The 14361-nt window shown below is 47.2% G+C and overlaps 1 protein-coding gene across 1 annotated transcript in view; it reads right to left on the bottom strand.

The window, feature by feature from the left end:
- The window catches only part of LOC130306729 (probable hydrolase PNKD), a 35045-nt gene extending 21565 nt beyond the window's left edge, over positions 1 to 13480 (bottom strand). Inside the window, exons 1-3 of the mRNA XM_056552122.1 lie at positions 13428 to 13480; positions 11907 to 12022; positions 5753 to 5865 (exon numbers count right to left, since the gene is read on the bottom strand). Coding sequence (XP_056408097.1) covers positions 5753 to 5865; positions 11907 to 12022; positions 13428 to 13465 — 267 coding nt within the window. The 5' untranslated portion in view covers positions 13466 to 13480. The remainder of the gene's footprint in view (positions 1 to 5752; positions 5866 to 11906; positions 12023 to 13427) is intronic.
- Between the last annotated feature and the right edge of the window lie 881 nt (positions 13481 to 14361).

Genomic DNA, 14361 nt, shown 5'->3' with positions numbered 1-14361 from the left:
CTGTATATAATGTATGATCTCTACTGTATATAATGTATGATCTCTACTGTATATAATGTATGCGATCTCTACTGTATATTATCTCTACTGTATATAATGTATATGATCTCTACTGTATATAGTGTATGCGATCTCTACTGTATATAGTGTATGCGATCTCTACTGTATATAGTGTATGCGATCTCTACTGTATATAATGTATGCCATCTCTACTGTATATAATGTATGCGATCTCTACTGTATATAATGTATGCGATCTCTACTGTATATAATGTATATGATCTCTACTGTATATTATCTCTACTGTATATAATGTATGCCATCTCTACTGTATATAATGTATGCGATCTCTACTGTATATAATGTATGCGATCTCTACTGTATATAATGTATATGATCTCTACTGTATATTATCTCTACTGTATATAATGTATGCGATCTCTACTGTATATTATCTCTACTGTATATAATGTATGATCTCTACTGTATATAATGTATGCGATCTCTACTGTATATAATGTATGATCTCTACTGTATATAATCTCTATACTGTATATGATGTATGACATATAATGTGTTGTATTCCTCCTCGGTCTGACCCCCCGGACATCATTAGCGGTGGGGCTCGGGCAGTGCTCCAGCCTCCATTCATCTCGCAGCCTTTCATGTGCCGCATTTCCTGCTCCAAACGTTGACGCTTTGTGTTCATCCTGATTAGAATTCTGGAGGCGGTGCGGCACATTTCCCCCTGAGCCAAGAATAACAGCAAAGCCAAAATGTCACTCAACTACACCGGAGGCCAGAGAGCGGGGCCGGCTCACCGGAGGCCAGAGGGCGGGGCCGGCTCACCGGAGGCCAGAGGGCGGGGCCGGCTCACCGGAGGCCAGAGGGCGGGGCCGGCTCACCGGAGGCCAGAGGGCGGGGCCGGCTCACCGGAGGCCAGAGGGCGGGGCCGGCTCACCGGAGGCCAGAGGGCGGGGCCGGCTCACCGCAGGCCAGAGGGCGGGGCCGGCTCACCGCAGGCCAGAGAGCGGGGCCGGCTCACCGCAGGCCAGAGGGCGGGGCCGGCTCACCGGAGGCCAGAGGGCGGGGCCGGCTCACCGGAGGCCAGAGACATGTGCACTGAAGGGGTTAATGCGATTTGCAGAACAGTGCAGATTCTTCCATCCTAGCTGCCGCGCACTTTCCCTTTTTGTCTGATTTTCCAAGCTCTGAGGTTTGATCTTCATTGTTCTCCGAGTCCCTGAAGAGCAGAACTGACTTGGATCCGACCCAACTTGGACCTCCGCGGGCAGAGCCGGGGCCGCGCGGCTGCACAGATGGACGCAGAGATATCACTCCACCGGAGCAGGGCCGCACAGATGGACGCAGAGATATCGCTCCCCGGGAATGGAGGCGCCGGACACGGACTAGAGATAATGGAGCTTGATACCCACACCATGGCCAATCCCAAAACACTCACAAATCCTGGTGAGAGCCGGGGGTGCTGCAGTATGGTCATAGTGATGGTCACCGTAAGACCAGTGGGGGTGAGGCGGGCGCTGGGGCCAGGGTGAGGTCTCGGCGGGCGCTGGGGCCAGGGTGAGGTCTCGGCGGGCGCTGGGGCCAGGGTGAGGTCTCGGCGGGCGCTGGGGCCAGAGTTGACATGGTGATGGTGCGGCCTCTTCCTGGCATCGGTCCGGAGGGGCCGCCAGGCGCGCAGGTAATTATTCCTCATATCTCCCTGATCCGCAGAGTGTACAGCGTCTCCAGATCACATGACACAGGTCACCGGGGTCACACCTTCTGCTCCACCTGTTTCCCAGCATTCCTGAGCTGCGGGTGGAGATGGCACCTGAAGCTCCGTACAGATTCTGTGCACCTGGTGTCAGCCGCGCCCGTCCTGACTAATACCGGACCCTGTCATGTCTGCACGCTGCGCTATTCAGGGACAACACAATGGACCGGTCACTGCCATGCATCACGCCCAGATGTGTACAGAGGCTTAGATACACTGGGAAGCAGCATCACCATGTGAATAACCAGATAGGATACACAGCGGTATCACTATGCGAGTTACCAGATCGGATACATGGCGGTATCACTATGTGAATTATCAGATCGGATACATGGCGGTATCACTGTGAATTATCAGATCGGATACATGGCGGTATCACTATGTGAATTATCAGATCGGATACATGGCGGTATCACTATGTGAATTATCAGATCGGATACATGGCGGTATCACCTATGCAAATTACCAGATCGGATACGCGGCGGTATCACTATGCGAGTTACCAGATCGGATACATGGCGGTATCACTGTGAATTATCAGATCGGATACATGGCGGTATCACTATGTGAATTATCAGATCGGATACACGGCGGTATCACTGAATTATCAGATCGGATACATGGCGGTATCACTGTGAATTATCAGATCGGATACATGGCGGTATCACTGTGAATTATCAGATCGGATACATGGCGGTATCACTGTGAATTATCAGATCGGATACATGGCGGTATCACTGAATTATCAGATCGGATACATGGCGGTATCACTGTGAATTATCAGATCGGATACATGGCGGTATCACTGTGAATTATCAGATCGGATACATGGCGGTATCACTGTGAATTATCAGATCGGATACATGGCGGTATCTGTCATTATCCTGTAATCGGTGAATTCTGCAGCGTCCGGTGCTCGTGAGTCTATGGGATCCGCCAGTCACCGGTCAGATTGTTCTCTATGGTGGAGACGGTAACTGGACGCACGGTGGCGAGAATCACGGAGAGCGGCCATTGTGTCTATGGCGAGAGGTTCTGACCACGCAGAGGAGCCGACAGACTGAACCGCCAAATCTACGATGGCGCCCCTGACCAGCATCCGGAAGATAAGGATCATACCTCCCGTATACACTGTATATATTGTGCATCACCGTATACATTGTGCATCACCGTATACATTGTGCATCACCGTATACACTGTATATATTGTGCATCACCGTATACACTGTATATATTGTGCATCCCCGTATATACTGTATATATTGTGCATCCCCGTATACACTGTATATATTGTACCTCCCGTATACACTGTATATATTGTGCATCACCGTATACATTGTGCATCACCGTATACATTGTGCATCACCGTATACACTGTATATATTGTGCATCACCGTATACACTGTATATATTGTGCATCCCCGTATATACTGTATATATTGTGCATCCCCGTATACACTGTATATATTGTGCATCCCCGTATACACCGTGCATCACCGTATACATTGTGCAACACCGTGCATCACCGTATACATTGTGCATCACCGTATACACTGTATATATTGTGCATCACCGTATACACTGTATATATTGTGCATCCCCGTATATACTGTATATATTGTGCATCACCGTATACACTGTATATATTGTGCATCACCGTATACACTGTATATATTGTGCATCACCGTATACACTGTATATATTGTGCATCACCGTATACACTGTATATATTGTGCATCCCCGTATATACTGTATATATTGTACCTCCCGTATATACTGTATATATTGTGCATCCCCGTATACACTATATATTGTGCATCCCCGTATACACTGTATATATTGTACCTCCCGTATACACTGTATATATCGTACATCATTGTAAATACTGTATATATTGTACCTCCCATATACACTGTATATATATTGTACCTCCCGTATACACTGTATATATTGTGCATCCCCGTATACACTGTATATATTGTACCTCCCGTATACACTGTATATATTGTGCATTACCGTATACACTGTATATATTGTGCATCCCCGTATATACTGTATATATTGTGCATCCCCGTATATACTGTATATATTGTACCTCCCGTATACACTGTATATATTGTGCATCCCCGTATACACTGTATATATATTGTACCTCCCGTATACACTGTATATATTGTGCATCCCCGTATATACTGTATATATTGTACCTCCCGTATATACTGTATATATTGTACCTCCCGTATACACTGTATATATTGTGCATCCCCGTATACACTGTATATATTGTACCTCCCGTATACACTGTATATATTGTACCTCCCGTATACACTGTATATATTGTGCATCCCCGTATACACTGTATATATTGTACCTCCCGTATACACTGTATATATTGTACCTCCCGTATACACTGTATATATTGTACCTCCCGTATACACTGTATATATTGTACCTCCCGTATATACTGTATATATCGTACATCATTGTAAATACTGTACATAACACCAGAGTCTGAACCCTCTTTATTTCCGTCTGACCGCAGAAAACACTGACCCCTCCCCCCTCAAACACTGTGACCCCTCCCCAAACGTGCCTCCATAGATCTGCTGTTCATACGGTTTCTCACTAGTACAGCTCAGCACAACCTCATAGACTGCAGTGCCCCCCGCACTCCCCTGTACAGCTCAGCACAACCTCAGACTGCAGTGCCCCCCCGCACTCACCTGTACAGCTCAGCACAACCTCAGACTGCAGTGCCCCCCCGCACTCACCTGTACAGCTCAGCACAACCTCAGACTGCAGTGCCCCCCGCACTCCCCTGTACAGCTCAGCACAACCTCAGACTGCAGTGCCCCCCCCGCACTCCCCTGTACAGCTCAGCACAACCTCATAGACTGCAGTGCCCCACGCACTCCCCTGTACAGCTCAGCACAACCTCATAGACTGCAGTGCCCCCCCGCACTCCCCTGTACAGCTCAGCACAACCTCAGACTGCAGTGCCCCCCCCGCACTCACCTGTACAGCTCAGCACAACCTCATAGACTGCAGTGCCCCCCGCACTCCCCTGTACAGCTCAGCACAACCTCATAGACTGCAGTGCCCCCCGCACTCACCTGTACAGCTCAGCACAACCTCAGACTGCAGTGCCCCCCCGCACTCACCTGTACAGCTCAGCACAACCTCAGACTGCAGTGCCCCCCCCGCACTCACCTGTACAGCTCAGCACAACCTCAGACTGCAGTGCCCCCCGCACTCCCCTGTACAGCTCAGCACAACCTCATAGACTGCAGTGCCCCCCGCACTCACCTGTACAGCTCAGCACAACCTCAGACTGCAGTGCCCCCCCGCACTCACCTGTACAGCTCAGCACAACCTCAGACTGCAGTGCCCCCCGCACTCACCTGTACAGCTCAGCATAACCTCATAGACTTCAGTGCCCCCCGCACTCACCTGTACAGCTCAGCACAACCTCAGACTGCAGTGCCCCCCGCACTCACCTGTACAGCTCAGCACAACCTCAGACTGCAGTGCCCCCCGCACTCACCTGTACAGCTCAGCACAACCTCAGACTGCAGTGCCCCCCGCACTCCCCTGTACAGCTCAGCACAACCTCATAGACTGCAGTGCCCCCCGCACTCACCTGTACAGCTCAGCATAACCTCATAGACTGCAGTGCCCCCCGCACTCCCCTGTACAGCTCAGCACAACCTCATAGACTGCAGTGCCCCCCGCACTCACCTGTACAGCTCAGCACAACCTCAGACTGCAGTGCCCCCCGCACTCACCTGTACAGCTCAGCATAACCTCAGACTGCAGTGCCCCCCGCACTCACCTGTACAGCTCAGCACAACCTCAGACTGCAGTGCCCCCCACACTCCCCTGTACAGCTCAGCACAACCTCATAGACTGCAGTACCCCCCGCACTCACCTGTACAGCTCAGCACAACCTCAGACTGCAGTGCCCCCCGCACTCACCTGTACAGCAATGGGATCAGAGGGGTCCACGGCCACGGCCAGGTTAGTCGCTGTGTCTATGACCAGGTAGCTGTAGTTATCAGATAGGACTGGGATCGGCAGAACTTTAACCCCTGAAAGACAAAGCAGAGAGCGGTGACTGAAGGTTATCTATAGACTGGAGATATATAGACTGGGGGGGGGGGGTATATATATATAGCTATAGACTGGAGGTGTATATATATATATATATTATCTATAGACTGGAGGTGTAAATATATATATATTATCTATAGACTGGAGGTGTATATATATTATCTATAGACTGGAGGTGTATATATATATATTTATAGACTGGAGGTGTATATATATTATCTATAGACTGGAGGTGTATTTATATATTATCTATAGACTGGGGGGTATATATATATATTATCTATAGACTGGAGGTGTATATATATATATATATTTATAGACTGGAGGTGTATATATTATCTATAGACTGGAGGTGTATATATATATTATCTATAGACTGGAGGTGTATATATATATTATCTATAGACTGGAGGTGTATATATATATATTATCTATAGACTGGAGGTGTATATATATATAATATCTATAGACTGGAGGTATATATATATATAATATCTATAGACTGGAGGTGTATATATATTATCTATAGACTGGAGGTGTATATATATTATCTATAGACTGGAGGTGTATATATATTATCTATAGACTGGAGGTGTATATATATATTATCTATAGACTGGAGGTGTATATATATATTATCTATAGACTGGAGGTGTATATATATATTATCTATAGACTGGAGGTGTATATATATATTATCTATAGACTGGAGGTGTATATATATATTATCTATAGACTGGAGGTGTATATATATATTATCTATAGACTGGAGGTGTATATATATATTATCTATAGACTGGAGGTGTATATATATTATCTATAGACTGGAGGTGTATATATATTATCTATAGACTGGAGGTGTATATATATTATCTATAGACTGGAGGTGTATATATATATATTATCTATAGACTGGAGGTGTATATATATATATATATTATCTATAGACTGGAGGTGTATATATATATCTATAGACTGGAGGTGTATATATATATCTATAGACTGGAGGTGTATATATATATTATCTATAGACTGGAGGTGTATATATATTATCTATAGACTGGAGGTGTATATATATATATATTATCTATAGACTGGAGGTGTATATATATATATATTATCTATAGACTGGAGGTGTATATATATATATATTATCTATAGACTGGAGGTGTATATATATATATTATCTATAGACTGGAGGTGTATATATATATTATCTATAGACTGGAGGTGTATATATATTATCTATAGACTGGAGGTGTATATATATATATTATCTATAGACTGGAGGTGTATATATATTATCTATAGACTGGAGGTGTATATATATTATCTATAGACTGGAGGTGTATATATATATCTATAGACTGGAGGTGTATATATATATCTATAGACTGGAGGTGTATATATATATCTATAGACTGGAGGTGTATATATATTATCTATAGACTGGAGGTGTATATATATATATATATATATATCTATAGACTGGAGGTGTATATATATTATCTTATAGACTGGAGGTGTATATATATATTATCTATAGACTGGAGGTATATATATATATATATATACACCTCCAGTCTATAGATAATATATATACACCTCCAGTCTATAGATAATATATATATACACCTCCAGTCTATAGATAATATATATACACCTCCAGTCTATAGATAATATATATATATATATATACACCTCCAGTCTATAGATAATATATATACACCTCCAGTCTATAGATATATATATACACCTCCAGTCTATAGATATATATATACACCTCCAGTCTATAGATATATATATACACCTCCAGTCTATAGATAATATATATACACCTCCAGTCTATAGATAATATATATATATACACCTCCAGTCTATAGATAATATATATACACCTCCAGTCTATAGATAATATATATATATATATATACACCTCCAGTCTATAGATAATATATATACATTATCTATAGACTGGAGGTGTATATATATTATCTATAGACTGGAGGTGTATATATATTATCTATAGACTGGAGGTGTATATATATATATTATCTATAGACTGGGGGCAGTGGCGGATCCAGGGGGGGGGGGGGGGGGGGCAACGGGGCAATTGCCCCCCCCCCCCCCCCCCCCCCCCCCCGAGATTGCTGTCCCCCGCCCCCTAGAATGGTGGAGCCGAGGCTGTAAGCTTCCGCTCCCCCATTCACTAACCTTGGCAGTCACATGTCAGTACACAGCGTGTGAGCTGCGGGGACGAGATCCTCTGCAGGCCGGCGCAATGACGTCACATCATCGCGCCAGCGCCCGGAAATCCCGTCCCCGCGGCCTGCATACAGTAAGTAAGAAGAGTATGCTCAGGGCTCAGGGGATTTGGAATATGTGCCACTGTTAAGGGCACTGTATCGGAGGGGAGGGGGATTTAAAAACTTGGGGGGGGGGGGGGGGGGAGAGAAAGGGGAATTTATAATGTGAGGTGCTGCAGGGCAAAGCACTGGGGGCACTATATGTTAAGAGCACATGACAGGGGGGGCCCCCTGTGCTGTGCCCCTCACACATATAATGCCCCCTGTGCTGTGCCCCACACATAATGCCCCCTGTGCTGTGCCCCACACATAATGCCCATTGTGTGGGGCACAGCACAGGGGGCATTGTGTGGGGCACAGCACAGGGGGCATTGTGTGGGGCACAGCACAGGGGGCATTGTGTGGGGCACAGCACAGGGGGCATTGTGTGGGGCACAGCACAGGGGGCATTGTGTGGGGCACAGCACAGGGGGCATTGTGTGGGGCACAGCACAGGGGGCATTGTGTGGGGCACAGCACAGGGGGCATTGTGTGGGGCACAGCACAGGGGGCATTGTCATATAATGCCCCCTGTGCTGTGCCCCACACATAATGCCCCCTGTGCTGTGTCCCACACATAATGTCCCCTGTGCTGTTCCCCTCACATATAATGCCCCCATCCTGTGCCCCTCATATATAATGCGCCTGTCATGCGCCCCTCACATATAATGCTTCTGTCATGTGCCCCTCACATATAATGCCCCCTGACTGGACAGGACAGGGGGCATTATATGTGAGGGACGCATGATGGGGGAATTATATGTGAGGGGCAAAGAACGGGGAATTATGTGAAGGGCACAGCACAGGGGGCAATATATGTTAGGGGCACAGGGCATTATTATGCGGGGGGAACAGGACGGGTCATAATTATTACATGTAGGGGCACAAGATGGGGCATTATTACTATATGTAAAGGCAGAGTGTTCTGCATTTCAGAAGTATATTGTAGATTATGAGGAATTTCTGGGGTGGTACGTTTTTTATGGGCCACAATACATTTGGGTATTTTATTCAGAGGGTGCACTGCACAGCAAGTTATATTCAGAGAGTGCAGTGTGTGGTAGTATTAAATTTAGAGGGTACAGTGTGTGGTAGTATTATATTTAGATGGCGCAGTGTGTGGTAGTATTATATTTAGATGGCGCAGTGTGTGGTAGTATTATATTCAGAGGGTACGGTGTGTGGCGGTATTATATTCAGAGGGTACAGTGTATGGCGGTATTATATTCAGAGGGTACAGTGTATGGCGGTATTATATTCAGAGGGTACAGTGTGTTGTATATTCAGGAGGTACAGTGTGTCAGAATTATATTCAGAAGGTATGTGCCAGTATTATATTCGAAGAATACAGTGTCTGGCAGTATTATAATAATTATTGTTTTCATATAGAGGATCAGAATCCGCTGACATAGTGAGGAGACGTCTGGGCATCAACTTCTGCAGGGAGAACATTTAGCTGAAACAAGTCCCGGCGGTATGCACATCTGAATTAGATAAGGGAAGACTATAGAGAAGACGTCACCTGTAGTCACTGATATCATTGTGTATTCTCCTCACTATAGAGAAGACATCACCTGTAATCACTGATATCATTGTATATTCTCCTCACTATAGAGAAGACGTCACCTGTAGTCACTGATATCATTGTACATTCTCACTATAGAGAAGACGTCACCTGTAGTCACTGATATCATTGTATATTCTCACTATAGAGAAGATGTCACCTGTAATCACCGATATCATTGTACATTCTCCTCACTATAGAGAAGATGTCACCTGTAATCACTGATATCATTGTGTATTCTCCTCACTATAGAGTAGACGTCACCTGTAGTCACTGATATCATTCTGTATCCTCCTCACTATAGAGAAGATGTCACCTGTAATCACCGATATCATTGTGTATTCTCCTCACTATAGAGAAGATGTCACCTGTAGTCACTGATATCATTGTGTATTCTCCTCACTATAGAGAAGACGTCACCTGTAATCACTGATATCATTGTATATTCTCCTCACTATAGAGAAGATGTCACCTGTAGTCACTGATATCATTGTGTATTCTCCTCACTATAGAGAAGAGGTCATCTGTAATCACTGATATCATTGTATATTCTCCTCACTATAGAGAAGACGTCACCTGTAGTCACTGATATCATTCTGTATCCTCCTCACTATAGAGAAGATGTCACCTGTAATCACTGATATCATTGTGTATTCTCCTCACTATAGAGAAGACGTCACCTGTAGTCACTGATATTGTGTATTCTCCTCACTATAGAGAAGACATCACCTGTAATCACTGATATCATTGTATATTCTCCTCACTATAGAGATGTCACCTGTAATCACCGATATCATTGTACATTCTCCTCACTATAGAGAAGATGTCACCTGTAATCACTGATATCATTGTGTATTCTCCTCACTATAGAGAAGATGTCACCTGTAGTCACTGATATCATTGTGTATTCTCCTCACTATAGAGAAGACGTCACCTGTAGTCACTGATATCATTGTGTATTCTCACTATAGAGAAGACGTCATCTGTAATCACCGATATCATTCTGTATTCTCCTGTGTGTGTCCCATCAGAGCTGTAGTCACTGAAGAAGTTCTGCAGTAATGATGGGTGAAACAACAACTCCCAGCATCCCCTCACCACTACACCACTGTAGTTTTAAATGGTAAAAACTTCTTTAGCACTTTCTCATTCTGCGGCAGTTGGTATATTTGATAATTATTCTGACATGTGAACACGGCCTAAGAGTCTTAAACAAGGTTAGGACTGTATGATACATTTAATAATATTGTAAGTTCCGTAAGCAACATCTTATTTTCTGTCCGGCAACACAAAATACTCTAATAATGCCCCTCCCGAGACTCCACTCTGGATCCGCCCCTGACTGGGGGGTATATAAATAAAGGGGATGAGTATTTGCTTCAGGGTGAGGCCACCACTCCTGGTGTAACGGAGCTTCAGAAGGCCATTAAGCACTCCGCGGGCATTCTGGGTAGGGGAATACCAGGAGTGGTGGCCTCGACCTGAGGCAAATACTCATCCCCTTTAGCTGCTCTCAGGCCTCTTACCCCAGCCAGATCACCCTGCTCTGTACCGATGAGGGGCAAAAACCACAAAACAGCCGTCTGCAGATGGGTAGAAACTTCCCTTTCCGGGCCCCTAATGGGACGCACACCTACAGCTCTGGGGCCCCTAATGGGACGTACACCTACAGCTCTGGGGCCCCTAATGGGACGTACACCTACAGCTCTGGGGCCCCTAATGGGACGTACACCTACAGCTCTGGGGCCCCTAATGGGACGTACACCTACAGCTCTGGGGCCCCTAATGGGACGTACACCTACAGCTCTGGGGCTCCTAATGGGACGTACACCTACAGCTCTGGGGCTCCTAATGGGACGTACACCTACAGCTCTGGGGCTCCTAATGGGACGTACACCTACAGCTCTGGGGCTCCTAATGGGACGTACACCTACAGCTCTGGGGCTCCTAATGGGACGTACACCTACAGCTCTGGGGCTCCTAATGGGACGTACACCTACAGCTCTGGGGCTCCTAATGGGACGTACACCTACAGCTCTGGGGCTCCTAATGGGACGTACACCTACAGCCCGAATCCCCCAGCCCCATTCCAGGAGAGGACATCACTTACCACTGAAAACTATGGCCTGGGTGGCGGAGTGCCCCTGCGGGTATCGCTCTCGCGCCTTCCTCAGCTGTCTCTTGTAGAAGAGGAATCCAAGCCGGGTGCGGGTGTAGAGGCCGTATCTGCGGAAGACACAAGGGCGAGAGTGACCCGTCTGACCACAGGAAGAATCACTGCTAATAAACTTCATTACAATTACCCCAGAGATATGGAGGAGCCCCGACACCCCTCACAGGACCCCAGAGCTACGGAGGAGCCCTCGCCACCCCTCACAGGACCCCAGAGATACGGAGGAACCCCCGCCACCCCTCACAGGACCCCAGAGATACGAAGGAGCCCCGACACCCATCACAGGACCCCAGAGATACGGAGGAGCCCCCGACACCCATCACAGGACCCCAGAGATACGGAGGAGCCCCCGACACCCATCACAGGACCCCAGAGATACGGAGGAGCCCCGACACCACTCACAGGACCCCAGAGATATGGAGGAGCCCCCGACACCACTCACAGGACCTCAGAGATATGGAGGAGCCCCCGACACCCATCACAGGACCCCAGAAATACGGAGGAGCCCCCGACACCCATCACAGGACCCCAGAGATACGGAGGAGCCCCCGACACCCATCACAGGACCCCAGAGATACGGAGGAGCCCCCGACACCACTCACAGGACCCCAGAGATATGGAGGAGCCCCGACACCACTCACAGGACCTCAGAGATATGGAGGAGCCCCGACACCCATCACAGGACCCCAGAGATATGGAGGAGCCCCCGACACCACTCACAGGACCCCAGAGATACGGAGGAGCCCCCGACACCCATCACAGGACCCCAGAGATATGGAGGAGCCCCGCCGACACCCATCACAGGACCCCAGAGATACGGAGGAGCCCCGACACCACTCACAGGACCCCAGAGATATGGAGGAGCCCCCGCCACCCCTCACAGGACCCCAGAGATATGGAGGAGCCCCGACACCACTCACAGGACCCCAGAGATATGGAGGAGCCCCCGACACCCATCACAGGACCCCAGAAATACGGAGGAGCCCCCGACACCCATCACAGGACCCGAGACCCTTCAATACTTATCTGATGCTTCTCCTCACATCTGTTTCCGGTCAGTGAATAGGAACATTGTTCATATCCAGAGGCTGAAAACTTCTGACAGCTGAGAGTTTGTTACAATTGTATCTACTCTATAGACAACCCTTATGGAGGACTCTGGGCTGATACTTAGTTCTTGTTACATTGTAAGAATTGTGATCCCAATAAAACAGTATCAAACCCTCATCTGTGAGAAGGATTCCTGTCACTGACATGAAGCAGAGGCTGCACAGCGGTGGAGACCTGACGGGCAGCGAGTTGTCCTCAGGTTTTGATATTACAACTCTGCTCCTTTCACTGTTCTCTATTCCTGGACAAGCCTTTAGGTTCTGCAGATCTCTGGTTGTTGTCAGTGAATGGACACATTACACCCATCCCGCACCTCATTACTCCACAGTCTCTAGTAATGTGACTCACTGCTGTGATGAGAAGGTCATGTGACACACAAACTCCATTCACTGACAGGAACAAAAACACAAAGGATATTACAAGGTGACAAAACCACTGCGAGCACAACACTGAATTATGTCTAGGGAAGGGGCCTGGCAGAGGAGGCGGAGCCCGACACGAGGGAGGAGCCCAACACGAGGGAGGAGCGTTCTATCCATCCTGTGTCATACTCCGCCCCTCGGGCCCTGTCCTCTGTATAACACATTGTAGCTGTATTTACAAAGGTTGGACTGCGCTGAGTGTCAGGGCATGCTGGGAGTTGTAGTTTCACCACAGGCTGAAGGCGGCTGGCAGAGATGTGACTCGGAAGCACTTGGCGTTTCGCCATCTCACAGACTCCGTGCCGCCGCTCCTCCCCCGCTGGGTTTAATTAACATGAAATTTCAATTACTATTTTGCAGACAAATCCCCAGCAGGAGGATAAGTGAATGAGCGCTGCTCCGGGGGAACTGCCAGACGCTGCGGCAAACACAGGAATATCAACTGGAAATAATCTGCAGCAAATCTATATATATCCTCAGAGCCACGGCGCCAAATATATATATATATCCTCAGAGCCACGGCGCCAAATACACATCTCCTCAGAGCCACGGCGCCAAATACATATATATCCTCAGAGCCACGGCGCCAAATACATATATATCCTCAGAGCCACGGCGCCAAATACATATATATCCTCAGAGCCACGGCGCCAAATATATATATATCCTCAGAGCCACGGCGCCAAATACATATATATCCTCAGATCCACGGCGCCAAATATATATATATATCCTCAGAGCCACGGCGCCAAATACATATATATCCTCAGAGCCACGGCGCCAAATATATATCCTCAGAGCCACGGCGCCAAATACACATCTCCTCAGAGCCACGGCGCCAAATATATATCCTCAGAGCC

The sequence above is a fragment of the Hyla sarda genome, unplaced genomic scaffold (assembly GCF_029499605.1).
Source record: "Hyla sarda isolate aHylSar1 unplaced genomic scaffold, aHylSar1.hap1 scaffold_1392, whole genome shotgun sequence".
Lineage (NCBI taxonomy): Eukaryota > Metazoa > Chordata > Amphibia > Anura > Hylidae > Hyla > Hyla sarda.
This window is presented reverse-complemented; position numbering and strand designations above follow the sequence as displayed.